At 42.4% G+C, this 26,547-nt stretch overlaps 2 protein-coding genes across 4 annotated transcripts in view; both read right to left on the bottom strand.

The window, feature by feature from the left end:
- LOC115400505 (von Willebrand factor A domain-containing protein 5A-like) overlaps positions 1–473 on the bottom strand; it is a 30,361-nt gene extending 29,888 nt beyond the window's left edge. Inside the window, exon 1 of one of the 3 annotated variants that reach the window (XM_030108430.1) lies at positions 150–473. The gene's annotated coding sequence lies outside the window, so the exon portion shown is untranslated. The remainder of the gene's footprint in view (positions 1–149) is intronic. The other 2 variants (XM_030108432.1, XM_030108433.1) reach the window with 2 other exon arrangements.
- Positions 474–3,454: 2,981 nt separating this feature from the next.
- LOC115401225 (von Willebrand factor A domain-containing protein 5A-like) lies at positions 3,455–25,366 on the bottom strand. The gene is given in 25 exon segments (XM_030109453.1): positions 3,455–3,941; positions 4,044–4,167; positions 4,338–4,504; positions 5,201–5,248; positions 9,575–9,607; positions 13,968–14,000; positions 16,203–16,301; positions 16,467–16,565; positions 17,109–17,189; positions 17,388–17,423; positions 17,531–17,751; positions 18,097–18,200; positions 18,298–18,456; positions 18,578–18,692; positions 18,775–18,854; positions 20,532–20,676; positions 20,771–20,859; positions 20,946–21,121; positions 21,225–21,339; positions 21,440–21,540; positions 21,543–21,605; positions 21,797–22,019; positions 22,104–22,306; positions 24,958–25,092; positions 25,286–25,366. Coding segments are annotated over 24 exon segments (2,712 nt in total). The 5' UTR covers positions 25,076–25,092; positions 25,286–25,366; the 3' UTR covers positions 3,455–3,861.
- Positions 25,367–26,547: the final 1,181 nt, after the last annotated feature.

The following is a 26,547-nucleotide window of genomic DNA, read 5'->3' as shown; positions in this document are numbered from 1 at the left end:
GGCGAATGTGTCCCCCATAAACAATGACGGGTGGGAACTAATGAGCCAAACCATGAGGCCTGGAGGCATTAGGAAGCACGTTTCACACGTCCCGCAAATTGAGGCCGTGTCCCGCATAATCAATGCTTGCTCAAAAAAAGCTTGCTTACCGCACTTGCCACACACCCCTCAGTGAAGAACTGCGGTCAAGCCAGCCGGCGCTCTGACAAACACAGCCGAAACTGTTGCTCAGCAACCGATGACGTCATTAGGAACGCCTTATTTTCAAACCGCAAAGCGGTGTTTGGGATCAAATCAATCTGTTGAGCGATCTAGTAATTTTGGTGCAGAAGAAAAGAACACATAGAACAAGGCCACTGGACGTACAGGACGCCATCAAATGCAAACACAAATAAACATCGTCCCATTATCATAAACAAACTTGTTTGAGCCCGATGAAGATTGCTGCAGAGCCACAGAAGCTGCGCTTCAGCTGTCCGCGGAGCAGAAATCACTTTTTGGCAAGACATCGGCTCTGTTTCTTCTTCTTTTTTTTTTCATTTCCTCACTCATGGGGCGGGCGCAGCGGACTATTCAGCCAATCACTACCGTTGTTCTGAGCCTGCTCACATTTAGAAAAGCACGATTGGCTTGAAACTTGTCACATGGAAAAAGATGCCTTCAGGGTTCACAAAAAAATCCGACAGGCTGATTACAACCAATTACAACCACACTATCACGAAATGGTAAAATTATCGTATATCTGGCCTTTTTTTGGGATTATTGATCGTACATCGTACAGAGGGCAAAATTATCGTACAGATACGACGATGATCGTACACCTGGCAACTTTGGTTCATAGTGAACTCCAAACACTCCTTCTGGGTGCGCCAGATTTATCAACAGGAGCCCAGAAGGGGGCGGAGTCGAGGTCAGAGTACCATGAGACCGTTTTGCTGGAGTGGTGTATGGTGCAAATGTGTGTATCTGTTCAAATCACTTTATCAGAGAAAAATCAGTTGTAGAAATGACTGGAAACAGAAGAGAGCCATGACACAATACGTTCTTTACAAGTGTGAACGTTTTGACCACCACTGCATGTTTATCTTCATCTCTCTGAATATTGATATTTAAATGAGAGTAATAAAATGTGTGTATTTTCACTGAGACTTTTGCATGCATATAAGTTCTGTGAATAGCATTTTATGTTATAAAAACTTTGTAAGCTCAAATAAATCTCAAAAATGACAAAGACATACAAATGGAAAGATGCATCCACAAATCATAACAGGCACAATTCTCCCCAAGACTGCAAAATTATTTTAGCTCCAGTATATTAGCACCATGAGGAACCTCTCTGCACCGGAGGGGGGGTGGGGGGGGGGGGGGGGGGGGGGGGGGGGTGTTGGGAGCGTGAACTTTGGGTGGCTATTAAATTAAATCCACAGAATTTATGTTAAGGAAAAAATAAAAACAAAGACATGACCTACATTTCCTGACTTTGACCTGGCAGAGCACTGTTATAAATGTGAGATCTCTTCATAAATGCCCCAGTATTTTATTCAGGTTTCAGACTGAAGTGCTGCTGGTTCTGAGCCTGTGGTACTTCACCATCAGTCGTCTGCAGCCTCTGAGCTCTGACACAGTAAAACTGAGGGGAAGACATGATCAATTACAGTGATCGTACATCTATTGAAATTATAAAAAAAATCAACATGAGTTTAAAGAGCTCACACCTGTCCAGTGAGTTCATCACAGACCAAAGTGCTGTGATTGGTGGAGAAAGGACAGCGACAGACACATTGATATTTGTGTGTGTATTTGTGATTCCAGAGTTTGATTTCTTGGGGAGAACATTTCTCTTTTTTGCATCTGTCACAACAAGGGCTGATATCTGGGTAGATGTGTGACAGTTTAGCTTTTGTCATATGGGCTTTATGAACCACCTTAAATTGTAGTAGACAGTGACGAGCGCAGAGATGACCAATGAAGTGCTGAATTCCATGTATTGTCTGATAATGAAAGGCTTAACTCTTGTTCCCATGCAGTTTGAATTTGGTTAGACGAGATTGACCCCATGACAGCACGAGCAAGAGTCCAACTGCTTAAAACAGTGGGAGTAGAAGAGAATACATTGTGTATTGGCTGTCCAGTAGTAAAATCGAAAACATGGTAAAACCATTCCTCCCGTTCATCTGGACTTCTGAAGGTGGCTTTTATTTTATTCTGGCACGTTTACCCCTCCATATATAAGCTGATATAACTGAGTCTGAGCTTTCAAATTATGCTTTGGGAATGAAGGTTGGTATGGTTTGGAAAAGGAATTTAGGAAGGACTGCTCTTTTTATAGAGTTGATCCAATCGGCTGGAGATGTCGACAGAGGCGACCGCTGTGTGTTAAGCTCTGTTGGAAGTGATTCAGTGATTCAGTTCAAGTTTTCTTTGTAAAACTCTATGTTTTATTCGAACTGAGTGGTCGCTTGTTGGGATCCAGAGAGAGGAGCAATTGTGCGAACATCCCTTCAAGCAGCAGGTTGCCTGCTCCAGGACGTAATTGGCTCCTTGTCCGCCCAGTTTCGGCTCAGCAATTGATGTATAAATACCTTGTGGGTGTGAGAGTCACACCTTGAGACTCACATCCTCCCGTGGGTGGAGAGTTGCTGCACTTGATACAGTAGGGTTTTTTTATATCCTGAGCAGCTTAGTTGATTTTTGTTTGTTTAAACTCATGTTTATGCTTCACAGTGGCTGCTTTATACAGTTGCACCGCCTGCACACGCCACCATCACCATTCCCAGAGTGACATTATTTTGGTTGTATTGTTAATCGTGGGATTTTCCCTTTTGTTTCGTTCTGTTATTTCCTGTTAATTTAGTTTTGACTTTCTTTCATTCCTTTGTTGTGAGTGCAGACAGGAGATTGTGACCCTGACCTGCTCTGTCCTGGATCTGGGTTGTGCCACAGGCTGTGCTGGGATCTGTATGTGTGTCTGTTCCCGGACGCAACACTCACTTTGTGTTACATTTTCATTATTTTACTTTATGCCCAATTCAGCAAGTTTCAACTTTTTCCCCTTCCTTTACACTCAGAGGTTTAAAGAGCGTTAATTGACTTGACTGGTTTTTATATTAACTGTTTATTCTTCTCCTTTGGTTATTTGTAATTATTATTCATTTTCAGGTTGACATTTTACTTCATACTTACAAATAAAACCAAAAAAAAACCCTCAAATACAACTTTTCCTGTTGTCACAAAGCAGGCCAGCTGACGGGGGGCAGGCGGGGTCGCGGAGCACCTGCAAGCGGTGTCGGACCGGTGGGTGGGGAGGTGTGGAGCGGTGCAGCACAGTGGCTACATGCTGCGTTGGGAGCAGTGAGTGAGGTGCTGGATGGGCCCCCCGACCCTGAATTCTGCGCTCCCCCACCCCCCCCCCAACCCTGGGCCCGGGACAACAGACCTGTTTTTCCCCCGCTGGCCGGCACAAAGCATTACTGTCAGAGCAATTTTCTGCTTCTATTTCTAACATATTCAAACAAAATTGCTTAATAGTGACATTACAGAACATATAGAAAACACAAACAAAACCAAAAGGATGTCAAAAATGTGCTCAGAAAGTTACCATCACGTACTGCACCTTAGCAACTTACTATCACACTTTATTCAAACTAATCATATTGAACCTTTACATATTTTAACCTTGTCTATAAAACTCGAGAATCTACAATCTTAGCTGCTGTGTATTGTTGAATTTGTTTTGTAATTCTTTTGACAGCAACTGTCAGAACAGGAAATTTCAGTGACCTATAATAAAAACTTTGCAGAACATCAGAACTTAAGAAGTGACTCTGTCATCAATGAAGGAGTGAAGACTGTAATGAAGCCTCAGAGTCCCAGAGCATCTTTCTGCACTCTGCAACCCAGAAGAGCATTTCCAGCATCCACACATTCTGTCACGTTTGGAGCTGAAAGAAAAGCACACGAGAAAAGCAACAGTGGATTCAGACAATCAGCTTTTTCAACCAGTACTCACTGTTCAAAATCCAGACTCATCAATGTGGTCGTACCGTTCTGAGCTTGAAGCCACAACACAGCCTTTCCAGCCAGAATCTGCCACTCGTCCTTTGCATCGGTTTGAAACCCCTGAAGCCAGATTAGAGCCAGAATGGTGGCCCACACTTCACTGTTCACCTAGTTCACCAAAACAATGAAAATAATGAGAGAGTTCAATTGTTCTGATTAATTTATTATCTGCATATCTGGATGACATCCATCCTTCTACCATCCATCTTCAATGCTGTATTGATCAGTGACTTGCAGACTGAAGCCTGTTACTGCTACTCTCTCTGACAATGGCTCACCGGTTCAGGTTTGGACTTTTCCACCTCTTCACTCGTCTTTCCCAGTGCAGCAGCCAGAGCTGAATCCAGCATCCAGAAACCTGAAGCATTCTGGAGGGAGACCAGCTGCAGCAGAGGGTCGCAGGGCGGCGGCTTCACTTCAGGTTGAGTCCAGTCTGCAGCACCAGCTGAGTCAGAGGAAAACAACTTGTGATAAATGTTTGTGAAAATATGAGAGAAAAGATCTATATTTTATCTGAGTCTAATGAAACAGTACAGAACTATTGTTGATTCCTCTAATTAGGTTTTTGTTCTTTTAAATCATTTAAATTATCATTGTTCCATTTGCCACTGCAACTTTTTATCCGAATTGATCCTGAAGATTTCTCTTAATTATCTGGCCACATGCTCCACTGTCAGAGCTCCTCTGAGCCTGCTGTTCCTCCCAGAGTCCTCTGAGTGCCTCCCTCCCTCCCTCTGACACTGCCTGCTTCTTTGACTACGTTCCGACATTCGCCCGTCTGCCTGCCTGGAGGTTCAATAAACTCTTTTAAACACACTATTGGAGTTCTGGTCTGCATTTGAGACCTCGCCTTCATGACACCCAATCCTTCATTAATTTGGTCAAGACTCAGAATTGATCCAGTAAACATGACTTCCTTTTGTTGTTTGAAACATTTCCTCATTCTACAATTTCACAAACGGAAATATGAGTTGCTTTTTTGAGACGCTGATTTCGGTCACGTGTGTTGGACTGCATTTTTTTTTCCCCCTTGTCCTGTTCGGCAGCTGGGGCGTGCAATATTGTATGATTGGAGCTTTTTACTGTCCGAACAGATTTTACTGTACCCCAGCGGTGGACTGCAATTAAACTTTGTACTTACGTATTATTGCTGTCGGACCAGATCCACGACGCTTCTCTGTATAATGACCTAATGAGAGCAAGAGGATGAACCACTCTAACTGAACACATCCTGCTTTAACATCAATTCCAACACAAGAATACTGTAACACGACAACTAAAATATCTCTCAAAAAACAAATGACAGTACCAAGGTCACGACATTGCAGAAGAAAACAAAATTGAGGATAATTTTAATGGCATTTAATAAAAACAAAACTCTTCCTGAATCACATTTGAGAAAGTCCATAAAGGTTGAATACACACATTTATAAACGCTCAAATTAATCATACCATCATCAAAGCTCGTCCTCTCTGGGAATCCTCCCAGAGGGAACCTATTTTAGAAAAATTGAAGAATTTTTTTAGCTGCAGAAACTTTTTGCATCATGACACAAAGTTATTCTGCATTAATATACTGATTTACTTTATTTTTACAATGAATGAAACAAAATGAACTAAACTGAAATGATCTTAAAAGCTAACACTCAAGTGAAAAACGGAGATTCTGCAATCTGCTGTGGCTTTCTCAGTCTGTCACAATGTTGTCTTTTTATTATTTAAATGTGACATTTTGCCAAAATTTCTTGTCAAATTACCAAACAATGCCTGATTCTTTTACTAACTAGACTGAGTAGAAAAATTCAAGTTGCAGAAAACTGCCTTCAAATGTTCGCTACATGCAAGAAAACCATCAATTCAGGAAGAAATTCATTGTTCTTCATTGTTCATTCATCCATCTTCAAGACACTTGATGCAACTGCAGACGATGGGAAATGTCAGTCTCTCTCTCACACACACACACACACACACACACACACACACACACACACACACACACACATACACACACGCTGGCCATCGAGAACAGCCAGAGGGATGTCGGAGTCTGAAAATATCAGCATTGAAGCTGACTCCACCACTTTTACATACACATCGGTAATGCTGCTTCTAAAACGGCTTTAATGATTAATCCCTCCCTCATTAGTTTCACCAACATTAGTTTCACCAAAACGCATTAGTTTCACCAACATTTCATCACGGTCTGCTCACGCCTCTCCTTCACAACAGCCCGGTGTCGAGATTGTCATATATGCAGATATATGTTCGATTTGAATTGACTACTTGGCGTCCACGCCTATCTAGACACCTCACATCTAGATATCTATGCCTGTATGTCTAGGTGATAGTGTGATGTAAGCGGGAGCTACGGAAGCCGCAGTGTTGTTGTGTGTGTGTTTTTTCGACTGCAGACGCAAACACATGTTTCTGATCCCTGCTCTTGGAATAAAGATCCTCACGCTGCCAAACGCCTCAGGACTTCTTTCAAGCATATTACAGAGATAAATGTTTTGGTTGTTTTGTTGCCCGATAAGAAAAAGTGAAGTAATCTAAATTTTAAAAATAATTTCATTATCAAAAAAACAAATCTAAGTAAAAGAAACAATTCAATTCAATTCAGCTTTATTTATGAAGTGCCAATTACAACATAGTCGTTTCTAGACACTTTTACAGAGAAAACCCAACAGATCCACGTGAGCAGCATAAGCGACTGTGGAAAGGAAAAACTCCCTTTTAACAGGAAGAAACCTTTGCAGAACCAGGCTCAGAGGTGGCGGCTTTCTGCTGTTCCGGTTGGGGTGAGGGGACAGAAAGAGAAGGAGATAGGACAGAGAGTTTCTTGTGTCTACATACAACTCATATATAAACAGAGTACATCGGCTACAAGAGGAACAATCATCAATGACATGTAGTAATACAATGAAATTACATTGAAACGAGAGAAAGGTGCAGAACTGGGAGTCAGTTCAACATGGCAGGAGCCCGGGGTTAAGTAAACGCTTACACCCACTGGGTCCAGGTTACCTCAGTTAATCAGTGGAGCAGCTGTTTTGATTGATGCCCAATTAGAATTGAATGCACCCATTGAATCCAGGCTGTCTCAATGGATCAGCCACGACTGATGTTCTAAGAAACAATGTAAAGATATGAGTAGAACACTTACTCTATTGAAAGTTGCCCGTTTGGTCCTGCAGGTTTTGGTTGGGTCTTCCAGTTTATTTTTGGTATACGAAAAAAAGTCTCTACCACAGCCCGGTTGATCAGCGAAGAGAAATCCTCCACCGTCGTAAGACGGTCATTTCTGGAGACGTCCAGACGTGTATCTCCTGGCCTCAAATCCCACTCAGAGCAGCACAGACATTCCGCCTCTGTAGGCATCGGTGAACATTGTCCACAAGAACACCACCATTTGCCGTCTATTCGCAGACGTGCAGCGGTTTGTTGCTCTCTGGCCAGCCATTCTTCTCTTTGGCTCTGCGCTCGCCTTTCGATGAGCTTTTCATCTGTATATTCTGGCTCAAAACTGTAAGAACACCCTTCATATTGAAAGTTCTCGTCCACAACATCTTAATCCGACAGATATTCGTCCATTTTACTCTAGACTGGAAAAAAAAGCACCGTGTGTAGCCTCAGGTTGCCACGGATGCAATGAGCTGTACTGCGCAAGCGCACGGCAGCCGTAAACAAAGCTTTCAGTTCAGAGGTCAATAAAACAACCAAAACATTTTTTCTCTGTAATATGCTTGAAAGAAGTCCTGAGGCGCTTGGCAGCGTGAGGATGTTTATTCCAAGAAGTATCAGAAACATGCGCTAGCATCGGCAGTCGAAAAAACACACACAATAACACTGCGGCTTCCGTAGCTCCCGCTTACATCACACTATCACCGAGACATACAGACATAGATATCTAGATGTAGGTGTCTCGATACGCATGCACTGCGCCAAGTAGTCAATTCAAATTGAACATATATCTGCATATATGACAATCTCGACACCGGGCTGTCGTGGAGGAGAGGCTTGAGCAGACCATGATGAAATGTTGGTGAAACTAATGAGTTTTTGAACGATTAAAGCCATTTTAGGAGTGGTGTCACCGATGCCCCGTCTGCAAAACGCATACGGATGTGCGCCGCTCAATTTTGGATCTCAATTTCTCCCGAAGCACTGTTTGGATCAGAAAATCCTTCTAGGTGAGTATATTGTTGTACTTCAATCTATAAACAACGTGAAAACTGTTTAAACCATACGTATCCTTTCAGTTTTCAAGACTCAACCCAAAGCATTCCCTTCAGCCTCACAGAAAGCTGAACAATCAGTCCGTCCCCTTTGCCTTCCTCTCAGACTGCCAACCTCCTAGTCATCCTCCTTAGACTTGTTGGCCTCTGCCCTCATATACTGTAAGTCCAGCTCAACCCTAATTATCCAATCAGTACCTCTGGGCTGAACCAAAACACAAGGGGTGTTTGAAACAACAAAACTTATTTTTTTGCTAAACCTAAGTAAAATATCTGAGTATAAATAAACAATGATAATTATATCTAAAATATAAACAATCTACCTTCCCCCAAAAAATATAGACACAAAGGAACATACAAACAGGCCTCCTCCATATAGTGGAATGTGTCCTCTGCCTTCAGACAGGTGAAGTCCTGCTCCACAGCTGTGTGTGCTCTGCAGAGGAGCAGCCGGACAGGAGCAGGTGAGGAAGTGTGTGCTATGAGTCTTTATAGGAGTTTTTCTTCAGTCCTGATCAGATCCAGGGTGTAAATAACACAGGGGTTGAAGAGTACCACACGACCGGCCAGGAATGTTACTGCATGTGCTCACTGGTGAAGGATGTTTAAATAATGGTGGAAAGCACACGGACATGGGCTCACCCAGGCGTTTGTGGCCGTCTCATCCACAACTCACTCCACACACAACCTCCAAACGTTCACAAGCATTTTTCTATGTAATCGTGAAAGTGTGTGAAAGTGTGCAAAAATCAAAGTTCCCAGTGAGAAGGGAAATCACCTTCTCACACTCCTTCTCTTGAAGACAGTGTCTTCCTGAGATGGTTTGATCTGGGTGTTCAGAACTTCAAGGAATTATACATAGATAATAAATTTGCTTCATTTCAGCAGCTTTCTGAAAAATACTCACTTCCAGCTACTGACACAAAGTTTGCAATCAATTAAAAAAAGGGACTGTCCAAGTAAATTTTGTCACCTTGTCATCAACTGCACTCTTCATCCTCTCAGCTACAGTGATGAAGGTCATGGGGACTCTTCGACCATTTTTAAACTTGCTGTTTCTCATTGAATTCAGTCAAAATTATTTTCACTGCATAAAGCCAAATTATTACATCATTGATGTTCAGAAACTGAAAACACAAGGAAATCAAAAAACTCTGTCTCGTTATTAGATTTCAGTGCCCATCTCCAGTCTCCAAAATATTACAGGTCAAATACGAAACACATGAGAAGCTTTCAGCATTTAAATAATACTTATTTTAGATTTTCTTTTTTATACTTACTTCGTCGACGAAAAATGCGCTGCACTGCCTCAACTGCAGAAAAGAACAGAAAAAAGGACAACAGATGAAAAGAAGCCAAGAAAACATATGGTGAAAGATTTGTCTTCCCATCATGCTCCCCCACAAGCAGCAACCCTTGATAGTCATGAACTGTCAGTATGCTGGTCGACTGCTGGTCTACAGTCTCAAATTCAATCTGTGGTCATTGGGAGCAGTGGCCAAAGTGGGAGACAAGATTGAAAGCAGGCATTTGAAAACAATCGTTCAAAAACAAAACTATTTTTAAAAAATCAAAAAGGGAAGCTGTATTCAAGAAAAAAAAACTCTTTTTTGCGATCTCATGGACGTCACTCCTCTCGCAGTATTTTAATACTTCACAGACCCTGAGCATTCTGCAGTCTAGTTGTGAAGGAAAATGTTTTGTTAATAAATGGATGCTGCAACGTAACATCTTTTACTGATTAAAGTGTTGAGCAGCTTTAATTAGTGTTGATGCCTTTTCGATGTAATTGCTGTGCAGCACAGGGAATCTTCATGTGTGGGGGGACATGAACAATGTTATGATCCACAATCTGGTTCAAACCAGTCTCAAAAGAACTAAAATGCAATTAACAAGATTTCTGAACAAGAAAGAGAAGAGCATATGGAGAAACCTGCATAAAATTCATTCTGGAATGGACTATATTTTTCTGAAACAGAGTGAAAGAAAGTGAGATTGGTGGGGCAGACGTGTCAGACCAAAACTTCATCAAAATTAGTGTAAATAAGAGGAAACGACATACAGCATGGAGACTCAATGTTGGAATAATAAATAATAAACAATGAAAAGAGAAGGTAAAAGCAGAAATTATTCACAGTAGAACACAATAATGACCCGACAATAATCTGGGATGCCATGAAGACCAAAGAGGCAAACTGACACTCGAAACTCTTCATGCAAACAAAAGTTCAATCAGCAACACAGAACAGACCGAGATATACCTGTGTAAGATCAAAACTATGAAAGATATCTACATTGTCCCAAAAACTAGCAAAAAGCAAAATTGCAACTTACCTTAGAAAAGAAAAATAGGAATTGGAACTCAACATACACATGTCATATGAAGATTGGAAGAATATGTGGAAAATGCACCAAATATCTACCAGTTTGCAAACATGCTGGGAGTTCTGCAAACATCTGAACACGTTTTGTTTTTTTTTCATCACACCCAAGGTCAAAAGTAAATACTGAAAGGCAAACCTGCCATGTTGGAGGGAATGTGGATCAGTGAATACAGATCATGCTCACATATTTTGAGAATGTCATCATATACAGTTTGGAAGACGACATATCTGTTACTGCAAGACAGACTGAGATATGACATTCCTAAGAAATGTGTAGTATATTTTGTGTGTGTGTGTGTGTGTGTGTGTGTGTGTGTGTGTGTGTGTGTGTGTGTGTGTGTGCAGTGGCGTATTTACCTAGCACTGGGCCCTCATGCAGAATTCTTATATGTGCCCCCAATGCCAGAAATTTGACATTATTCAGACAAAAAAAAAAAACAACCACTCTCAGATGAAGGAAAAAAAAACGCCTATAAAAGTCAATTATCTGTCAGTCATTGGAAATGCTCTTGTGTAAAAAAAAGACAAGAAAAAAGACAAGAGGATGAGCATTACAGCTCAGCTTCCTAACACACTCTAGGGGTGCAACGGTTCAGTTAGCCCACGGTTCGGTTTGTACCTCGGTTTCGGGATTACGGTTTCGGTTCGGTTTCGGTTCGTGCTTTGCATTAAAAAAAAAACAAGAGGTTTGACTTTACAAAAGATTCATTTTATTTTGCTTTTAAGAAAACTGAATTATGACAATGCCTCTTAGTCTTAACTATTATTTCGCTTATATATGTTATCAGGGTTAGGTTAGATTATCAAAATAAAATTCTATATAATAAATATGGAAACAGCAATACTGTGATGATTAAAAGATAACAATGGCAATAAAAGTCATAATAGCAAATATAAAATTTAAGTATAATAAAAATATTAATTATACTAATTGTGATAACAACATGTGATAATAGATATAACAGTACAATATCACAATAATGCTGATCAGAATCATACAACCATAATAGCAATAGCAATCAAGTACAATATACATCCTTAAACCAATTCTCTCAATAAAAATCTCTGTATGTAGAGTTTATCACCTCATTTCATTCTGTTTATGTCTGTGTGTCCTCCATGTATGATGTTTATGATAAACTCAATCAGCAGTTGAAAACTGATCGATTTATGGTCACTTCTGTGCGGCACACAGCAGACTAACGTGACAACAATGCTGGTTTTCGTCGGTTGTTCACAGCGGCGGCGCACCAGACAAATTTCCCGGTAATTTTTTTATTTTATTTATTTATTTATTTTTTTTTTTCAGTTACTTGGGACCGAGTTGATCGGGAGTCGGGGCCGAGTTGGCTTGGGGCTGGCGAGGTCAGAGACTTGGATTGGGGCCGTGGCGACAGTAAACCCTCGTCGTTATAATCCACAGGGAAAACGAAATGAAATACCGAAGACTTGAAGGAAGCCGGTGCTTCTTCAAACTCCGGTCTCTTCGCCCCTCCGCTCGCCATAACTTTTCTTTTGTTTTTCTCCTTCCCTGTGGCAGTGTGTGACACGTGAGCCCGGCTTTGCTCCTCAGTGAGAGACTCCGCCCACTCGGCCATGTGCTCGCCTCCCATTGTACAGTCACTGCATATTAACTAGCAGGGCGGGGTTTTGTGCAGGGTTGGGTGAGGAGGGGAGGAGGGGTTGTCTGCAGAGCCGGAGAGCAGGCGCTGGGCTGGATGAATGCATCCCGCAGCTGTTAGAAATTAATTAATTGTAAAACCGAAAAAGCGCGCTTCATAAAGGCGAATTGAGCCGTGCAGGGCGAACCGTACGGTTCGGTTTTAAATCGTAAACCGTTGCACCCCTACTGTTCTCCACAATAAGCAGGTGTGTTAGCTCCCGGTCCGGGCGGCATGAGGCTGAGCTGCTGCTGGCGGTGATCGGCATCTCTTCCTCATCTTCTTGTACCCCCGCGGCCCCCTCGGCTGCATTGAAACTGTTAGCGTCTTTCTTCATAAAGAAAGAGGCTTTGGCATTGCCATGCTAATGGGGATCCAAATAAATCAAATCAAATCAAATAAAGAAACCAGTTATTTTGGGGAGCTTTGCTCTTTTTCTTGTTTGGTTTCACTCATTTTTTTTCGCTTCTGACAGCCACTTTTCTGTCTCTGCTTCTCCATTGATTAGTTTATCGTGTGACCTGTGACCTGTCTTTCTTCCTGTATCCTTGCCCACTCAGGGCACACAGGGGAGGTACCTGCTCCCACCGCCACTCCCATAAAATTAGCACAGGATAATTGATCACAGAAAATTAGAATATTATGTTGTGACATAAAATCAACCTTGGTTAACCAAACATTAAGGGCCCGTTCACACTTTTTTCCCTCCCTCTTTTTCTTTTTTCTCTTTTTTTCGCGACCTGGGAGTGCCCCTCAACATCATGTGCCCCATGCAACTGCGTGCCATGCGTCATACTAGTGACGCGTATGTGTGTGTGCATGTGCAGACGTAATGAAGGAAATCTACACATTTGACAAACTGGCTTTGCCTAAGTTGACAAGAAACACAGCTGGATGATAAATGGGTGAAATTTTTCAGGACCCTGGATAGCGGCAGACAACTGAAAGCTCAAGTGGTGCATAGAAAGGATGGATGAAATAGAATGTAGCTGCCAGCAGGATACTACCCTTTGATTTTTGTTGTTTATTACTCCTCAACTTCCATGGCCTGTTCTATGTTCTTGAACTGCATATGTTGTGTCTGTTATGAAAAAATGAAAAGAAAAACAAAAACTAAGAAACAATTAATTGAATTTTTTTGTTGTAGTTGATGTTCTGGGAAGTTCTGTGAATGGCTCTGCTTTTCTTCACCTCTGCAACCAGCAAGATATAAACCCGACCTGATCAGTGTGGGCCATTTAACTGACCTTCCACGACTTTCACAACAACTCCTCCTCTCAAGTGTCTCAGTTACTCATCTCCATCTCTGCTGGTAAAAACTAGCCATGTACTACACTTTTCATCCTCTCAGTCACTGTGTGTGTTTCATGGGGATTCCTAAATCACCTTTTCAGCTCGCTGGTGTTCAATGAATTCAGTAGTAACTATTTTCACTGCATTTAAATTAAATTATTGCAGAGATCATCATTGATGTTCAGAATCTCAAAGCAGGTGAAGGCAAACAACTCTACCTCGTTTTTAGATTTTCAGCATCATTCTTCATTGCAGATAACAGTGCAGGTGAAATACTAAACATGTGAGAGGCTTTAAATGTTTAATTTTTTTTCATTTGAGATGTGTTTACTTACTTGCTCGACGGAAAACCGTAGGCTTTGCACCACCTATAATGAGAAAAAAAACATCAGGTTGAACATCAGAACAGTAGGTGAAAGGAGATCAAGAAAATATCAAATAAACTCCATCTTTTAGAATTTCTCCTCTTCTGACACGAACTCAATGAGCACAAAAAGAGTTTAAAAAATATAAGAAAGTTTAAAAAATATGACAGTTTTACAGCTGTAATATTTCTGTAAACACAGAGCAGTGCGAGCAGTTTCAGCACAACCTGCATCACTCTGTCTTCCAGAATCAAGTGCTTTTTTGTTGGTTATTCAGGAGCTGAGTTTTCCAGCTGACTGTTGGGTAAAGAGAAGGATCCTGTTGGTGGTGACAGACACAAGTGGGACCAGGAGCACCAAGCTTCGTTGGTGACTGGTTTTAAAAGAGCTCAATAAAAGGTTTGGATAGAAAGAAAGTCAATCAGTTGGTGTGTTTGTGGGATTTTAGTCAGAGCCGGCCCATGGCATAGGCTGTATAGGCAGATGCTAAGGGCGCCGTCCATCAGGGGGCGCCAGCGCTTCTCGATCCCCCCCTGGACCATCTACCACATCTGCTGCTGCTGCCTCCACCTCAGCAACATAGTCCACCTGGGGTGCAGCAGAGTCAAGTGCTCCTCCTGGTGCCTTCACCTCAGCGACACCTTCATGAGAAGAAGCTGACAGAACTTTACCCCAACATGTGGTCTACACTGAGAATCTCTGCCACTCCTCCTGTTCCAGTGGCTTCTGCTGAAAGAAGCTTTATGTTTGATTTTCCGTGCCATTTATACTTCATGTTCAGTATTCATATTGTATTTCATATATTCATTTAATTTTGCATATATATTTATCTATAATTTATTATTTTGTTGACGATGCTGATTGGGAATTATCTTCCTTTGAATCAAACAATTGTCAAAGACAAATCTATCAAGTTTCTTGTTAGTATTCGGTATACGCTGGCAATGCAAGGGGGCGCCACCGAAAATCTTGCCGAGGGTGCCGGATTGGTTCAGGCCGGGCCTGATTTTAGTAACAGGAGGCACAACGCTGGTTGAACATAGAAAACCTAAAGGTAGAACATGGAATCATACAGAACAATGCTATGACTACGATTGTTAGTTTTGATAACAATATTTAACATGCTGAGGACTCAACCTGGCAAGACAAGTTCCAACAAAGCAGGAAAGAGAGAAATTCCTCCCCCCCCCCCCCCCCCCCCCCCTTCCCCGATCCTTGTGATCATCCCATCATGCTCCCCCACAAGCAGCACCCCTTGATAGTCATGAACTGTCAGTATGTTGGTCAGCTGCTGGTATACAGTCAGAAATTCAACACCTCCTGTGATCAGTGGGAGAAGTGGCCGAAGCAGGAGCCAAATCACGTTTGGGATCCTTCCATCTTGGGATTAATTCAAGAGTTTTAGTCCCTAAAATATCTATCGTCAGGGCACCGACAGTGCGGTTATTTTATTAAACTACCACTCTTACTGAAGCTGGAGCCACGCTTGATGCCTCATTAGTGAAATGAACCTGTGTCCCCTTCAGTTTTTGGGTTAAGATTTCCCTGGATGAAAGTTCCAGGATGGTGTGTACAGGTTGGTAAGCTCTACTAGTAATACGTCTCTCATTTCATTTCCATCCACACATAATTGTTCACAACTAAATGGTGATGGCTGCCATCCAAAGTGCTCACACTCCATCCTGCAACTTGGGTTTCAGTGTCTTCATTCATTGTCTCCATAAATCAGGGACATTTTAATCAACAACCCTGGAATTGGAAGATGGGACCCTCTACCAGCTGACTAACTTATTGAAAGTGATTCACAGCTCGTTGGTCAACTTTAGTTGATTTCGGGAAATTGCAATATGATCAATATTTGCACTTGAGTCCAATACAACAGTTACAGAAGAGAAGTGTTGATTCCTGCTGTTTGTTAATTTTTGGTTCACTTATTGTTTTCAATACATTTTCTACTGTAAGTTTATCATAAAGATTTATCTTGAAGATTTTATTCATTTTCAGGCCACATCCCCCTATCCTTCATGCATTCAGTCCAGAGCCAAAATTTATAAAATGAAAATGAGTTCCTTTTGCATAATTTTTTTTTTTTTAGTTTTGTCACACTTCCCAATTCTAAAATTTGAAAACAAGGAGCATGAGTTGCTGTGGTTATAGCCTGATTTCAGTCATGTTTGTTGGACTGTGATTAAAGTTTGTGCTTACCTTTTTTCCGGTAAGACGTCCGTGGCTCCAATGTAACAAACTCAGACTCAACCCTTGCTGACATTTTATCATAGTCTGTTGTAGAAAATAGAGGCAAACCTGAAGAATCCGAAAAGTGTGAGACAGAGGCAAGATCAAAAAACAAGCAGGAAGTGAGGTTTGTCACATTTCCCATTTCTAAAATTTGAAAACAGGGAGCATGAGTTGCTGTGTTTACAGCCTGATTTCATTCATATCTGTTGGTCACAATAAGTTTGTACTTACTTCCTGGCCAGGAAGAAGTCGATGCAGCCAGTGTAAAATCCTCAGACAGAGGTCTTGCTAGCGTTTCATAACAGTCTGTTATAGAACATTTATTGATGCCTGAGGAATCCAAAAAGTGTGAGACAGAGGCAAGATCAGAAAACAAGCAGTAAGTCCAATACCATAAAATCACAAAACACAGGGAGCAGACACAATGAAGCTGTGGGAGTCTGCATGAGAACACTGAAAGACAATCTGGTGACAGACACACAGAAAAGGAGATATAAATACTCAGAGAGACGAGAGTCACAGGATAACTGGAAGTGAGGAGTGTCGACATACAGGAGAGACAGAGACAAGACATGGACACCAGGAGGGGTTGAAAATGTACAAAGACTTGATGGAGGAACAGAGGGATTCCTGACTAGAGCACCATTCTTCATCTTCCCCCAAAAATAAGAAATACCTAAAAAGAACAAGAGGATGACCCACTCCAACAGAACACATCATGCTCTGACCTAAATTCCAACACAATAATATAATAACCCTGCAACTGTTATGAAAGGGAGATATGTAATTAAATTTGGAAAACAATGTGGAGTATGATTCAGTGTCCTGAGAGGAGTAACATCAATGTTCGCTCAATTGAAAATGAACTTTTACTCAAACTTCTTGCAGAAACACCACAGCTCTTTAACAGAGGTGAGGGCCTGGGATTACGACACGCCATGTCGACGTCCATCACTGGGAGAGAGAGAAAAAGAGAAATATTCAACTCTAAAATGAAAAATGACAATGAAATGAAATTCCAACACAGTAATATTGTAACACTCCAACGGTTAAGAAAGGAATGTATTAATTTAAGTAGGAAAACAATGTGTTGTGAGATTCAGTGTCCTGAGATGTGTAACATTAATGTCTTTTCTTTTGAAAAAAACATACATGGTGAAGAGCGACGGGCCCCTGTCGCGATCATTCCTGGGAAACAAAGAGAGAGAAAGAGACTGATCATCAACTCTAAAAATGAAAAACAAAAAACAAATCACCCAAACTCAGACGAAAAGTGCTGTTGGAAATCCACTCACCAGGTGTTGGAACATTTCGACGCACCAAAGGTCCTTGGATCACCTCGCCATCACCTTTGTTGACAGCAATGAAGGCAGTGAAACAACTGCTCACTCCTGATTGGACGCTGAGAGCCACCACCTTCTCCTTCACTCCTGTGTGCTGCTCCCCTCTGCTCTCTCTTCCCTCCATCTCCAGAGAGCGAATCCGAGTCCGAGCTCCCAGCCTGTGGACTGTTAACCTGCAGACACATTTCACACCGTGTCTCCAAGATGTGGTATACTTCTCTCTTGTCAGTCACACTGTTTCTCTGTTAACAAAAGATCAAACTTGGTTCCCTCAGTTAGAAGTGTACATGACAGATACTATAAATCTGTCACAAGTCTTGTTGACCTGAAGGAATATTTCATCCATGAAAATCAGTGTGAAAATGTGGGGATGACAATATGAGATCTGGAGCCTCGTGTGATGCAGAGTTCAGCATCACCACACAGGATTCCACGTCTGAAGATAATATTAATTATTCTCTAATAATCTTATTTCCAGATCTTTTCATAGCTGCTGTGATGACTGAATCCTGCTTTACCCAGTATCTTCTTCTGGTTTCAGGCTGAAGTGCAGCTGGTTCTGAGTGGGATGACCTGCCAGGCTGTACTTCACCGTCACACAGCCCTCTGCAGCCTCGGAGCTCTGACACAGTATGACAGAGGAGGAACACACCATCATTCACTCTGTAATGTACATCTAATGAAATCAAAACATTTCCATGACAAGATGGAGCTCATACCTGTCCACTGAGTTGGCCGTAAACCAGCGACCGCTGACCCTGGAAAAGTTTTGTGATTGGTGGAGAGAGGACAGTGACAGACACGTCCTTTGGTAAATCCCATGTGATGGAAATGTCCACCACAGCCGGCTGCAGAGCGAACCGCAGCGACTGCATCACCTGAAATATTCAGATGAAAACTGTTTGCAGGAGATGATTCACTTTTGTCGTGACCACAATCTCAAACACATGTACTGTTTCATGATGTGATGTGACGGATCGTCTGTGTGTGTCGTTCTACCTTTGGCTGCATCCTGTCACTTCCTGTGATGAACTGAGCGTGACCCCCTCCCTCTTTGGCCAACCCATTGATGAGAGCAGAGCTGGCTCCTTCCCCGATCCCGAAGGAGAAACACCTGCAACACAACAGTTTCCTTCCACAATTAAAAGATGTTTTATTTCAAGAGCTGCAGTCCTGGATCATTTCAGTGGGTTTACCTGTGAGAGCCTGAATTCTTCTTAACCAGATCAATGACTTCTTTGGTGTTTCCCACCTCTCCATCAGTGAAGACAAACAGCTGAGAAGAGTTTGGAAAAACACAAGTCAGCATCAACTTGCGCTTCATCGATACATATAAAGCAAAGAGGAACTTATTACTGGCTAATATTCAAATTTTTTTCTGTAACAGAGAAAACGGTGATGAGTTAAGAGGTGTCTGCACCACCTTCAAAAAATTTTGTGTCTGGAAATATAGAAATATGTATGTGAATATTAAATGTGTGCTGTGTTGTTATGTGGACTGATAAGAAGCATTGACTGAAGTTTAATCCGTATTCTGCTGCCAACTTTAAATTTCAGACAAAGCTCCAAATCAAGTCCAAATCTTCAAGAACTTTGGATTCAGACTTTTTCCCCATGACCAATGAACACATGAAATTCCATCAGTGATGGCAGCCTCTGGATGGGCAGGCCAGTCTCCATCACGGAAGAGTCTGAAGCAGTCATGTCACTTCAGAATGTTAAAACACCAGGCCCTGCTGGGTTTACCGGGGACTTTTTTGAGTTATTTTCTGCCTCCCTAATGCCAGTCCTGCAGAGATTAAAACGAGTCATTTTTTGAGGCCTTGATTTCTCTTCTCCTGAAGAGTTTCAAAGACCCTCTTCTCTGTGGCAGTTTTTGGCCAGTTTTTGTTTTGTTGACTTGAAAATCCTGTCAGAGATTCTTACCCAACATCTGCAGCAGGTCCTACCAAGCATAGTTTCTGTTGATCAAACAAGATTCATGCCGTGAAGACGTTCATTCCATCATACAAAGGAAGTTGTTAAATATCATCAGCTCTCCGAGTTCAAACTTCTCTGAAGTAATTATTTCTCTCGATGCCGAGAAGGCCGTCGACAGGGTGGGATGGAGGTATCTATTTTATTTCACAGAAATTTGGTCTCAGTTTAGAGTTTATTTCTTGGATTAGTAATAGGTTATTTCATATGGGGCAATAAACCTCTTTTATTCGTAGATCAGTACGGCAGCTCTCCAAAGCACCTGGCGGCCTGCCACTGCCCAATTTCCTGCAATATTTATCGTCTTGTAATATGCACAAATGTTTATACTGGATTAATAACAAATTTGACGAGTGCTGCCGACCTGGGTTCGTATGGAACTCGCTCCTTCTAATTAATTAATTAATTAATTACTTAATTACTTAATTAATTAATTAATTAATTGTTGTTGTTCAAACCTGTTGCTCATCCTCATTGTAATTTTCAGGGAAGAATTGTTTCACAGTGAGATCAAGGTTCAGTCTGGGGTCATGGTGAAGGTTTGTTTAGGAGAACAATGATTTCTGAGGTGAAGAATCTGGAAGTGAAACCGACAAACTACACAACTCTGTGTGTGTGTGTGTGTGTGTGTTCTTGTATTTCTATCCTTGTCGGGGCCAAATGTCCCCACAAGGATAGCAAAACGTGGAACGACGTGCCTTGTGGGGACCTTTTTCCGGTCCTAAGTAGGAGAAACAGTGTTTTCTTGACCATGTTGTTGTTACTGAAAAAAGTAAAAGTGCAAAAACATTTCTTTAGGGTTAGGCTTTATTGTGGTGTGGGTTAGGGTTAGGGTAAGGGTCAGGGTTAGGGGCTAGACATGAATGGGAGTCAATGGATGGTCCCCACAAGGATAGAAATACAAGACTGAGCGTGTGTGTGTGTGTGTGTGTGTGTGTGTGTGTGTGTGTGTGTGTGTGTGTGTGTGCTTTTTTACTTGTCTGGGATGACTGGGAATGCAGGGCTGCTTGTAAATACGCTTGAGAGGCTCCAGAATTTCTGTTCCTCCCAGATCTGCCACCATCGTCCCAACTCTCTTCAGGGCCTCCTCCATGGTCTTCTGACCGTACTTCACACTTTTACTACAATCACACAGGCACATGCACAAGTCATGTGTTCATGAATCTACTTCAGACCAAACACACACTTTGAAAACATAAATGAGGATGTATTCACGGGAAGATGTGCTCAAAGCTGGATCCAAAACTGTAGATGTTGAAGTAGCAGCCCATTGGTAGACTCTTCAACAGCAGCAGCAGCGTTTCCTACAAGAAAAATTCAAACCAGGTGAAGATCACTGTATAGACAGACAATGAAAGAGTTAATGACACCAAGAACAAATAATAAATACCCTTGCACTGATTATGCGAGTCTGATTTCTGTCTTTGTTGTTCATTGGGAAGTCCATACTTCCAGATCGATCCACGAGGAACACAAACTCTCCACAGGAAGCCACTGAAGACTTGGCAGACTGAGGAAACTCAGGGAACAGGCTCACCATCACCACTGGATCACCCATCAGAGTGCCTGAAACACAGCACAGAAAAGTCAACAACAATCACTTTGTTGCTTGGAGGATGAAGACACAACAATCTTTCTTCCCATGCTAACTACAAACATTTGCACTCACCAGGTTTTGCAGAGGCCTGTCCTGCTTCCACCACAGCAGTGGGCTGGTGGGCATCTTTGTAATATATCAGCACTTCAACATCTCTGTCAAACTTGTGTCCTGCACCCAGCTTCACCTGCAGGGTACAAATATATGATGATGAATAATGATATGATGCCTTCTTTTCACTGAAGAGGATCCAACACACACAGTGGACACATCAGCACTCCACCTACCGTGGCCTGGGTTTGGTCTGTGTTCAGGAACTGGAGAGGATCCAGGGAACAGCTGGACTCCACTTTAGAGATGGGACGAGGAGAGGACACTCGAGCAGAAAAGACAGACTGTAAGGAACCAGAGAGGCTGGAACAGAGTTCACCTGGATGGCTGTAGCTTTGCTACCTGAAAACAACACGAGAAACAAAAATTCTATTTGAATATGGAGATTTGTGAAGACCACAGCTTCAGATTGAACAACAGCATAGCACATGACTGTGAATAAATGAAAATAGAATACATTTAAAGCAATGTTTTTTTTTGTCATGAAGTCATTTGATCTTTTGTGTGCATCAGCTTCTCGCTGGTCTTCCTACCCTGAGGTGTGTATCGAGGGTTGAGCACAGCAGGCAGACAAAACCTCAGCCCCTCATCAGCCTGCACTGCCAGCTCAGTGACGTACTCCAGCCTGATGGAGGCGCTCTCTCCTGGAGGCAGACAGCCCACCCTCATTGAGAAAACATCTGGACTCTGATCACTCTCCTCCAGCAGGAAAGCCTGCTGACCGGAGCTCAAAGCATCATCATACTCCTCACGAGCCTGCAGGACAAGAGACACATGTGAGCCACATTCACTCCCACTGCTGGATGTTGTCCTCAGTCAGTCTGGACCTGCTCTGCTCACCTCCTGTTTCTCTTTCACCTCAGCCACAATCTCCTTCTGTCCCATCTTGGCACTGAAATGACAGACAGCGGCATCTCCAGGCAGAGGGAAGACAAAAACCGCCTCGATGGGTTTGTCCTCTTTGTTCTGGTAGTTCAGAGTGGAGACCACTGTAGCCACATGGTCCCTCACCTCCAGCTCCACCTCAATGCTCTTCAGAGGGACTGACGGAGAAACACAGTCACAACCAGAAATATTTCCACCACAAAGGCAAGGCTCAATTAACTACCAATTCAGATAGAGGCAATAAAATAAAATACATTGTTTAATGGAAAGCCTGAGCGAGTAATTATATTTTCAGGCATGAATTAAGAGAACTGAGATGGTTAGCAGTCCTCAGGTGTCCAGCTGAGCAGCATTGTAACTAAAAGTTTCTTCTTGATTGCTTCTGACTCTAGGAACTCTTAGTAAACTTCTTCCTGAGCTCAGGAGTCTGGAAAATTCATATTCTGCAAGACAAGCTGAGATGTATTTAGGTCCAAGACCATTTAAAGTGTTATCGATCAGAAATAAAATTTTGTCGTCAATCCTGTGACACACAGGCAGCCAGTACTGAGCTGCAGCTCTCCAGCGCATTTTTTACTGAGATCTGTGAAAACCGTTACCATAATCCAGCAAGCTGAAAATTAATGCATGAACACGTTTCTCTGAATCTTGTTAGGGCAGAAATCCTTTAATTCTTAGCAGTCAGCTGATTTTGTTATTGCCTTAATGTTGTTGATTTTCAGTTCTGAGTCCAAATGCTTGCTTTGATGCCCAGAGTTACATGGAGCCAAGATGAAACCTGACCTTTAACCTTTCTTCTGTGGGGCCAAAACAATTACCTCAGTTTCCCCTGGGAGAAGTTGTTGAAAGTTGTGACACATCCACTCATTGATTTCATGCATGCAGTCACTCAGCAGTTATAATGGCCTATGGTCATTCACTGACACTGATAAATAGAGCTGTGCATCTTCTGCAGAATTATAACGGGAGATGAAATGTTCCATGATCTCAGCCAGAGGCAGCATGTCAGTGCTAAATAAAACAGGCCCAAGGACAGAGCCCTGAGAAACTCCACAGGTAATTTTCATTGGATGTGAGTCACACAGATTGACACAGAATAGTCACAATCTTGCAAGTGTAACTTAAGTCAACTTAATGCAGTGCTGGAGAGTCCTCACAATTTGTGTCGTGTGTCGAGCTGTATGTCGTTGTTCACAGTGTCGAAAGCAGCACAAAGTTCCAGTCACACTCAAACTGAAACTCAAGATGTGTCACTGGTCACGTAGGAGTTGTTTTCGTGCTGTGGTTTGACCTAAATCCAGACACTGATGTTTTGTGCCATAAAAGCATCAAGTTGTACAAAAACTTGCTTTTCAGCCATCTTACCTGAGAAAAGCAGGTTTTATATGAGGCTGTAATAATCAATTATTAATTATTGATGGATCCAGATTGCTCTTTTTTGAAAGGGGTTTGGTAACTGCTGGTAAAATTCCTTTCTGAAGGAAGCTGCTGACTGTGTGGAGTAAATCTGGAGCTATGTACAGTTATTGACAGTTTATGAAACATGTGTGAGCAGAGGGTCAAAGCTGCATGCTGTGAGCATCAGGTGCTGAACAAGGTCAGGTCAAGCTGCATAGTCCAAAAGGTGAAAATGTGTCAGACTCGATAGAAAACTTCCGCGTTGAGGAACAGATGTTAAGAGTCATCACGTCTGAGATAGACTTTCAGGTGGGAGGGGGGTTGTGATACCCTGGCTTCTGGGGTACGCGGCTGGAGCACCTCATGGGAGGGCCCAGGCCGGGCGGCCACCCGTGGGCCGGTTTTCCTGGGTTTGGTCATGGCCCTCTGCTATTGGGGGGAGGGTCTTGGGCCTTGGGGCCCTGGGGCCTCTGCTCTGCCCGTCCTGGGTGTCCTTTGCTTGGTGGGATCAGCACCTGCCAGTATTGGTCCCCAGGGACCAGGGACCAGGGACCCGGGCCCCATGGATGCCAGGGTTCCCTGCTGGGGCCTTCCTCTGCCCCCTTCTCAACGGGTGCACAGACGTTTTCCCGGGGTGGTGGCTGGGATCCGAGCTCTGGGATTGTTACCGATCGTCTGGGTCCTGAGGGCCTCTCTGGCCTGCTTTTGATCTTCACAGAGGTCAGAGGTCATATTTTCAAGATCACAGTCATATTTTCATGATCATGTTAATCTTTAATCATTCTGCATGTGGACTCAGTCACCGTGTTTTCCTGTGGCGTGTTAGACTAACGGCTATCTGTGTTCCTCTCCTGCTGCTCTGCTTTGTAATTTGATACCTGGATCCTAAGCCGGTGTCAGATAACTTCCAGCTATGCCTCCAAACAAAATTCTATGTTCTCTGTTATATCTCTCTGCAGGTGTAGTAGCTGGTCGCCTGGAGAGTCGGTTCCAATCGAAAGATGGTTTTGCACTCTCTTCCTTCTCTCCACTGTTTTTTTGTTTGTTTGATTTTTTTTCTCCTGCCCTCTCTCTCTCTCTCTCTCTCTCTCTCTCTCTCTCTCTCTCTCTCTCTCTCTCTCTCTCTCTCTCTCTCTCTCTCTCTCGTCCTGTCTATCTTGTCCCCCTCTCAGGTCCAGCAATATTTTGTACCAGGGTCTAAAACACATAAAATGAAGTAAGAAATCATGTGATCAAGAGTAGCCTTATACTTAAAAGTTCGTCTTGAGAGAGCAAATCTGTCGGGCACATTACAGCAGCCAGACTTTCATTCTGCTGCTTTGATACGGATCTGATTTATGCGATCTGAATAACTGAGAAACAAAAAAGACAAACAGTCACAGATAACAATGGATGTGGGTCAGCTCTTTACCTGTCTCCTCATTCGAAGTCAACAGAACACATCGGTTCGTCACTATATCATCATCATTATCATCATCATCAAAATCATCATCAAAAGGATAGGGATTGATATAGTCATCTGACATCATGACAGTCAAGGTTCAGGCTGCAAAGTTTAAAAAAGAATAAAACATAAGAAAGCGTTATATTATATAGCTACTATACAATGTCTTTCGTCAATTTCGAATGTCATTTACAATGTAAGCAGGCATGAACATCTTCTAATTTCACTACTATATATAGAAACTCAAGTGAGAATGACAGCTTCCTGCTACAAACACAACAGAAGCATTTCTTACCTTTTAAAGACCAGAAGTCAGTAAGACAGGTGTAATGCTCCGGCCTGGAGAGACAGCGTTTGAAATAAGAGTTTATATCATTCCCTCTCGTCCCCTCTGGGTACGGTCGATTTAACCACAGGGGACTAGAGGGGGTGGAGTCAAAGTCAGAGTGTGGTCAGACCTTCATGATGCGTATATATTTAGCTTGATTTGTATCTGAGGATTGACATCGTGTGTAATGACCACCGAAAATTTCACTGAAAATTTTAACTGGAAAGTTAAGCTAATTTAACTCCCCAGTATTTTATTACAGCACAATCTTCACTGCCATGCTAACTACAAACATTTGCTCTCACCAGATTTTGCCATTTCCAAACCAAACAATGTGAAGATGGCATTAAATTATGTTTACAATTATTTATTTACTTTTGTAATAACCATGTCAGCTGTCATGTCCTTGCACTGTCTGCTGAAGTTTGAGAGTTATGTTCACAGCAGCAACAACAGAAGACCTGCATAATGTGACTAGTTAAATCTCCAACTGTGGGTTGTGAAAACAAGTGTGTTTTTGTGTCTGGTAACTCAGTACACAAACAGCGATTGATGTGACGGACGTGATAAAGCATTAGACCAGAATTAAACCAGACTAGTTAAACCACAGTTTGCAGAAAAACAAGTTTTCTGTTACAGCAGATGACGATGAACTTTTAACTTCACTCACAGCCATTTTACTGTAAACTGCCAGACTTACCAGAATCACACTTTGACTTCCCCCCTTGTATTACAGTCACCTGCTATCAGTGTGGTTCTTCTAGTTCTATTTTCTTCTTCCTCTCTGTATTGCTATGCAGCTTACCATAACCTCACTGTGGTTGTTTTATGGCTTGAACACCTGAAGCGAACACACACAAGTATCCTCCTAAAATAAATTGTTATTTATTGTTATAGCAAAAGGTGAAGCATTTTAATCAGTCATTGAATGGGCAGCAAACAGCGATGTTCCTGAAACAAACAGCACAGCGCCAAAGCTGAGAAAAATTTCAACTTGTTCCTTTTACCACACTGTCTCTCATAAAGTGAAGTTCGACACTGACCCTGCCGTTGGCTAGCAACTGATACCACTCTCTGCTGTGCCGTTAGACGTCTGGGTGCCTATGGAGAGAGAGGAAGGAGCAAAACTTTCTTTTGGTTTTGTGAGGAAAAGAGAGAGTGATGGATGGAGGGCAGGGGGTGGGGTGGGGTAGGCCTAAGCTGAACACCCTGTCCAGTAATATATGCGG

The sequence above is a fragment of the Salarias fasciatus genome, chromosome 14 (genome assembly GCF_902148845.1).
Source record: "Salarias fasciatus chromosome 14, fSalaFa1.1, whole genome shotgun sequence".
Classification (NCBI taxonomy): Eukaryota; Metazoa; Chordata; class Actinopteri; order Blenniiformes; family Blenniidae; genus Salarias; species Salarias fasciatus.
Note: the sequence above shows the minus strand (reverse complement) of the source record. Positions and strands in the feature narration are given on the sequence as shown.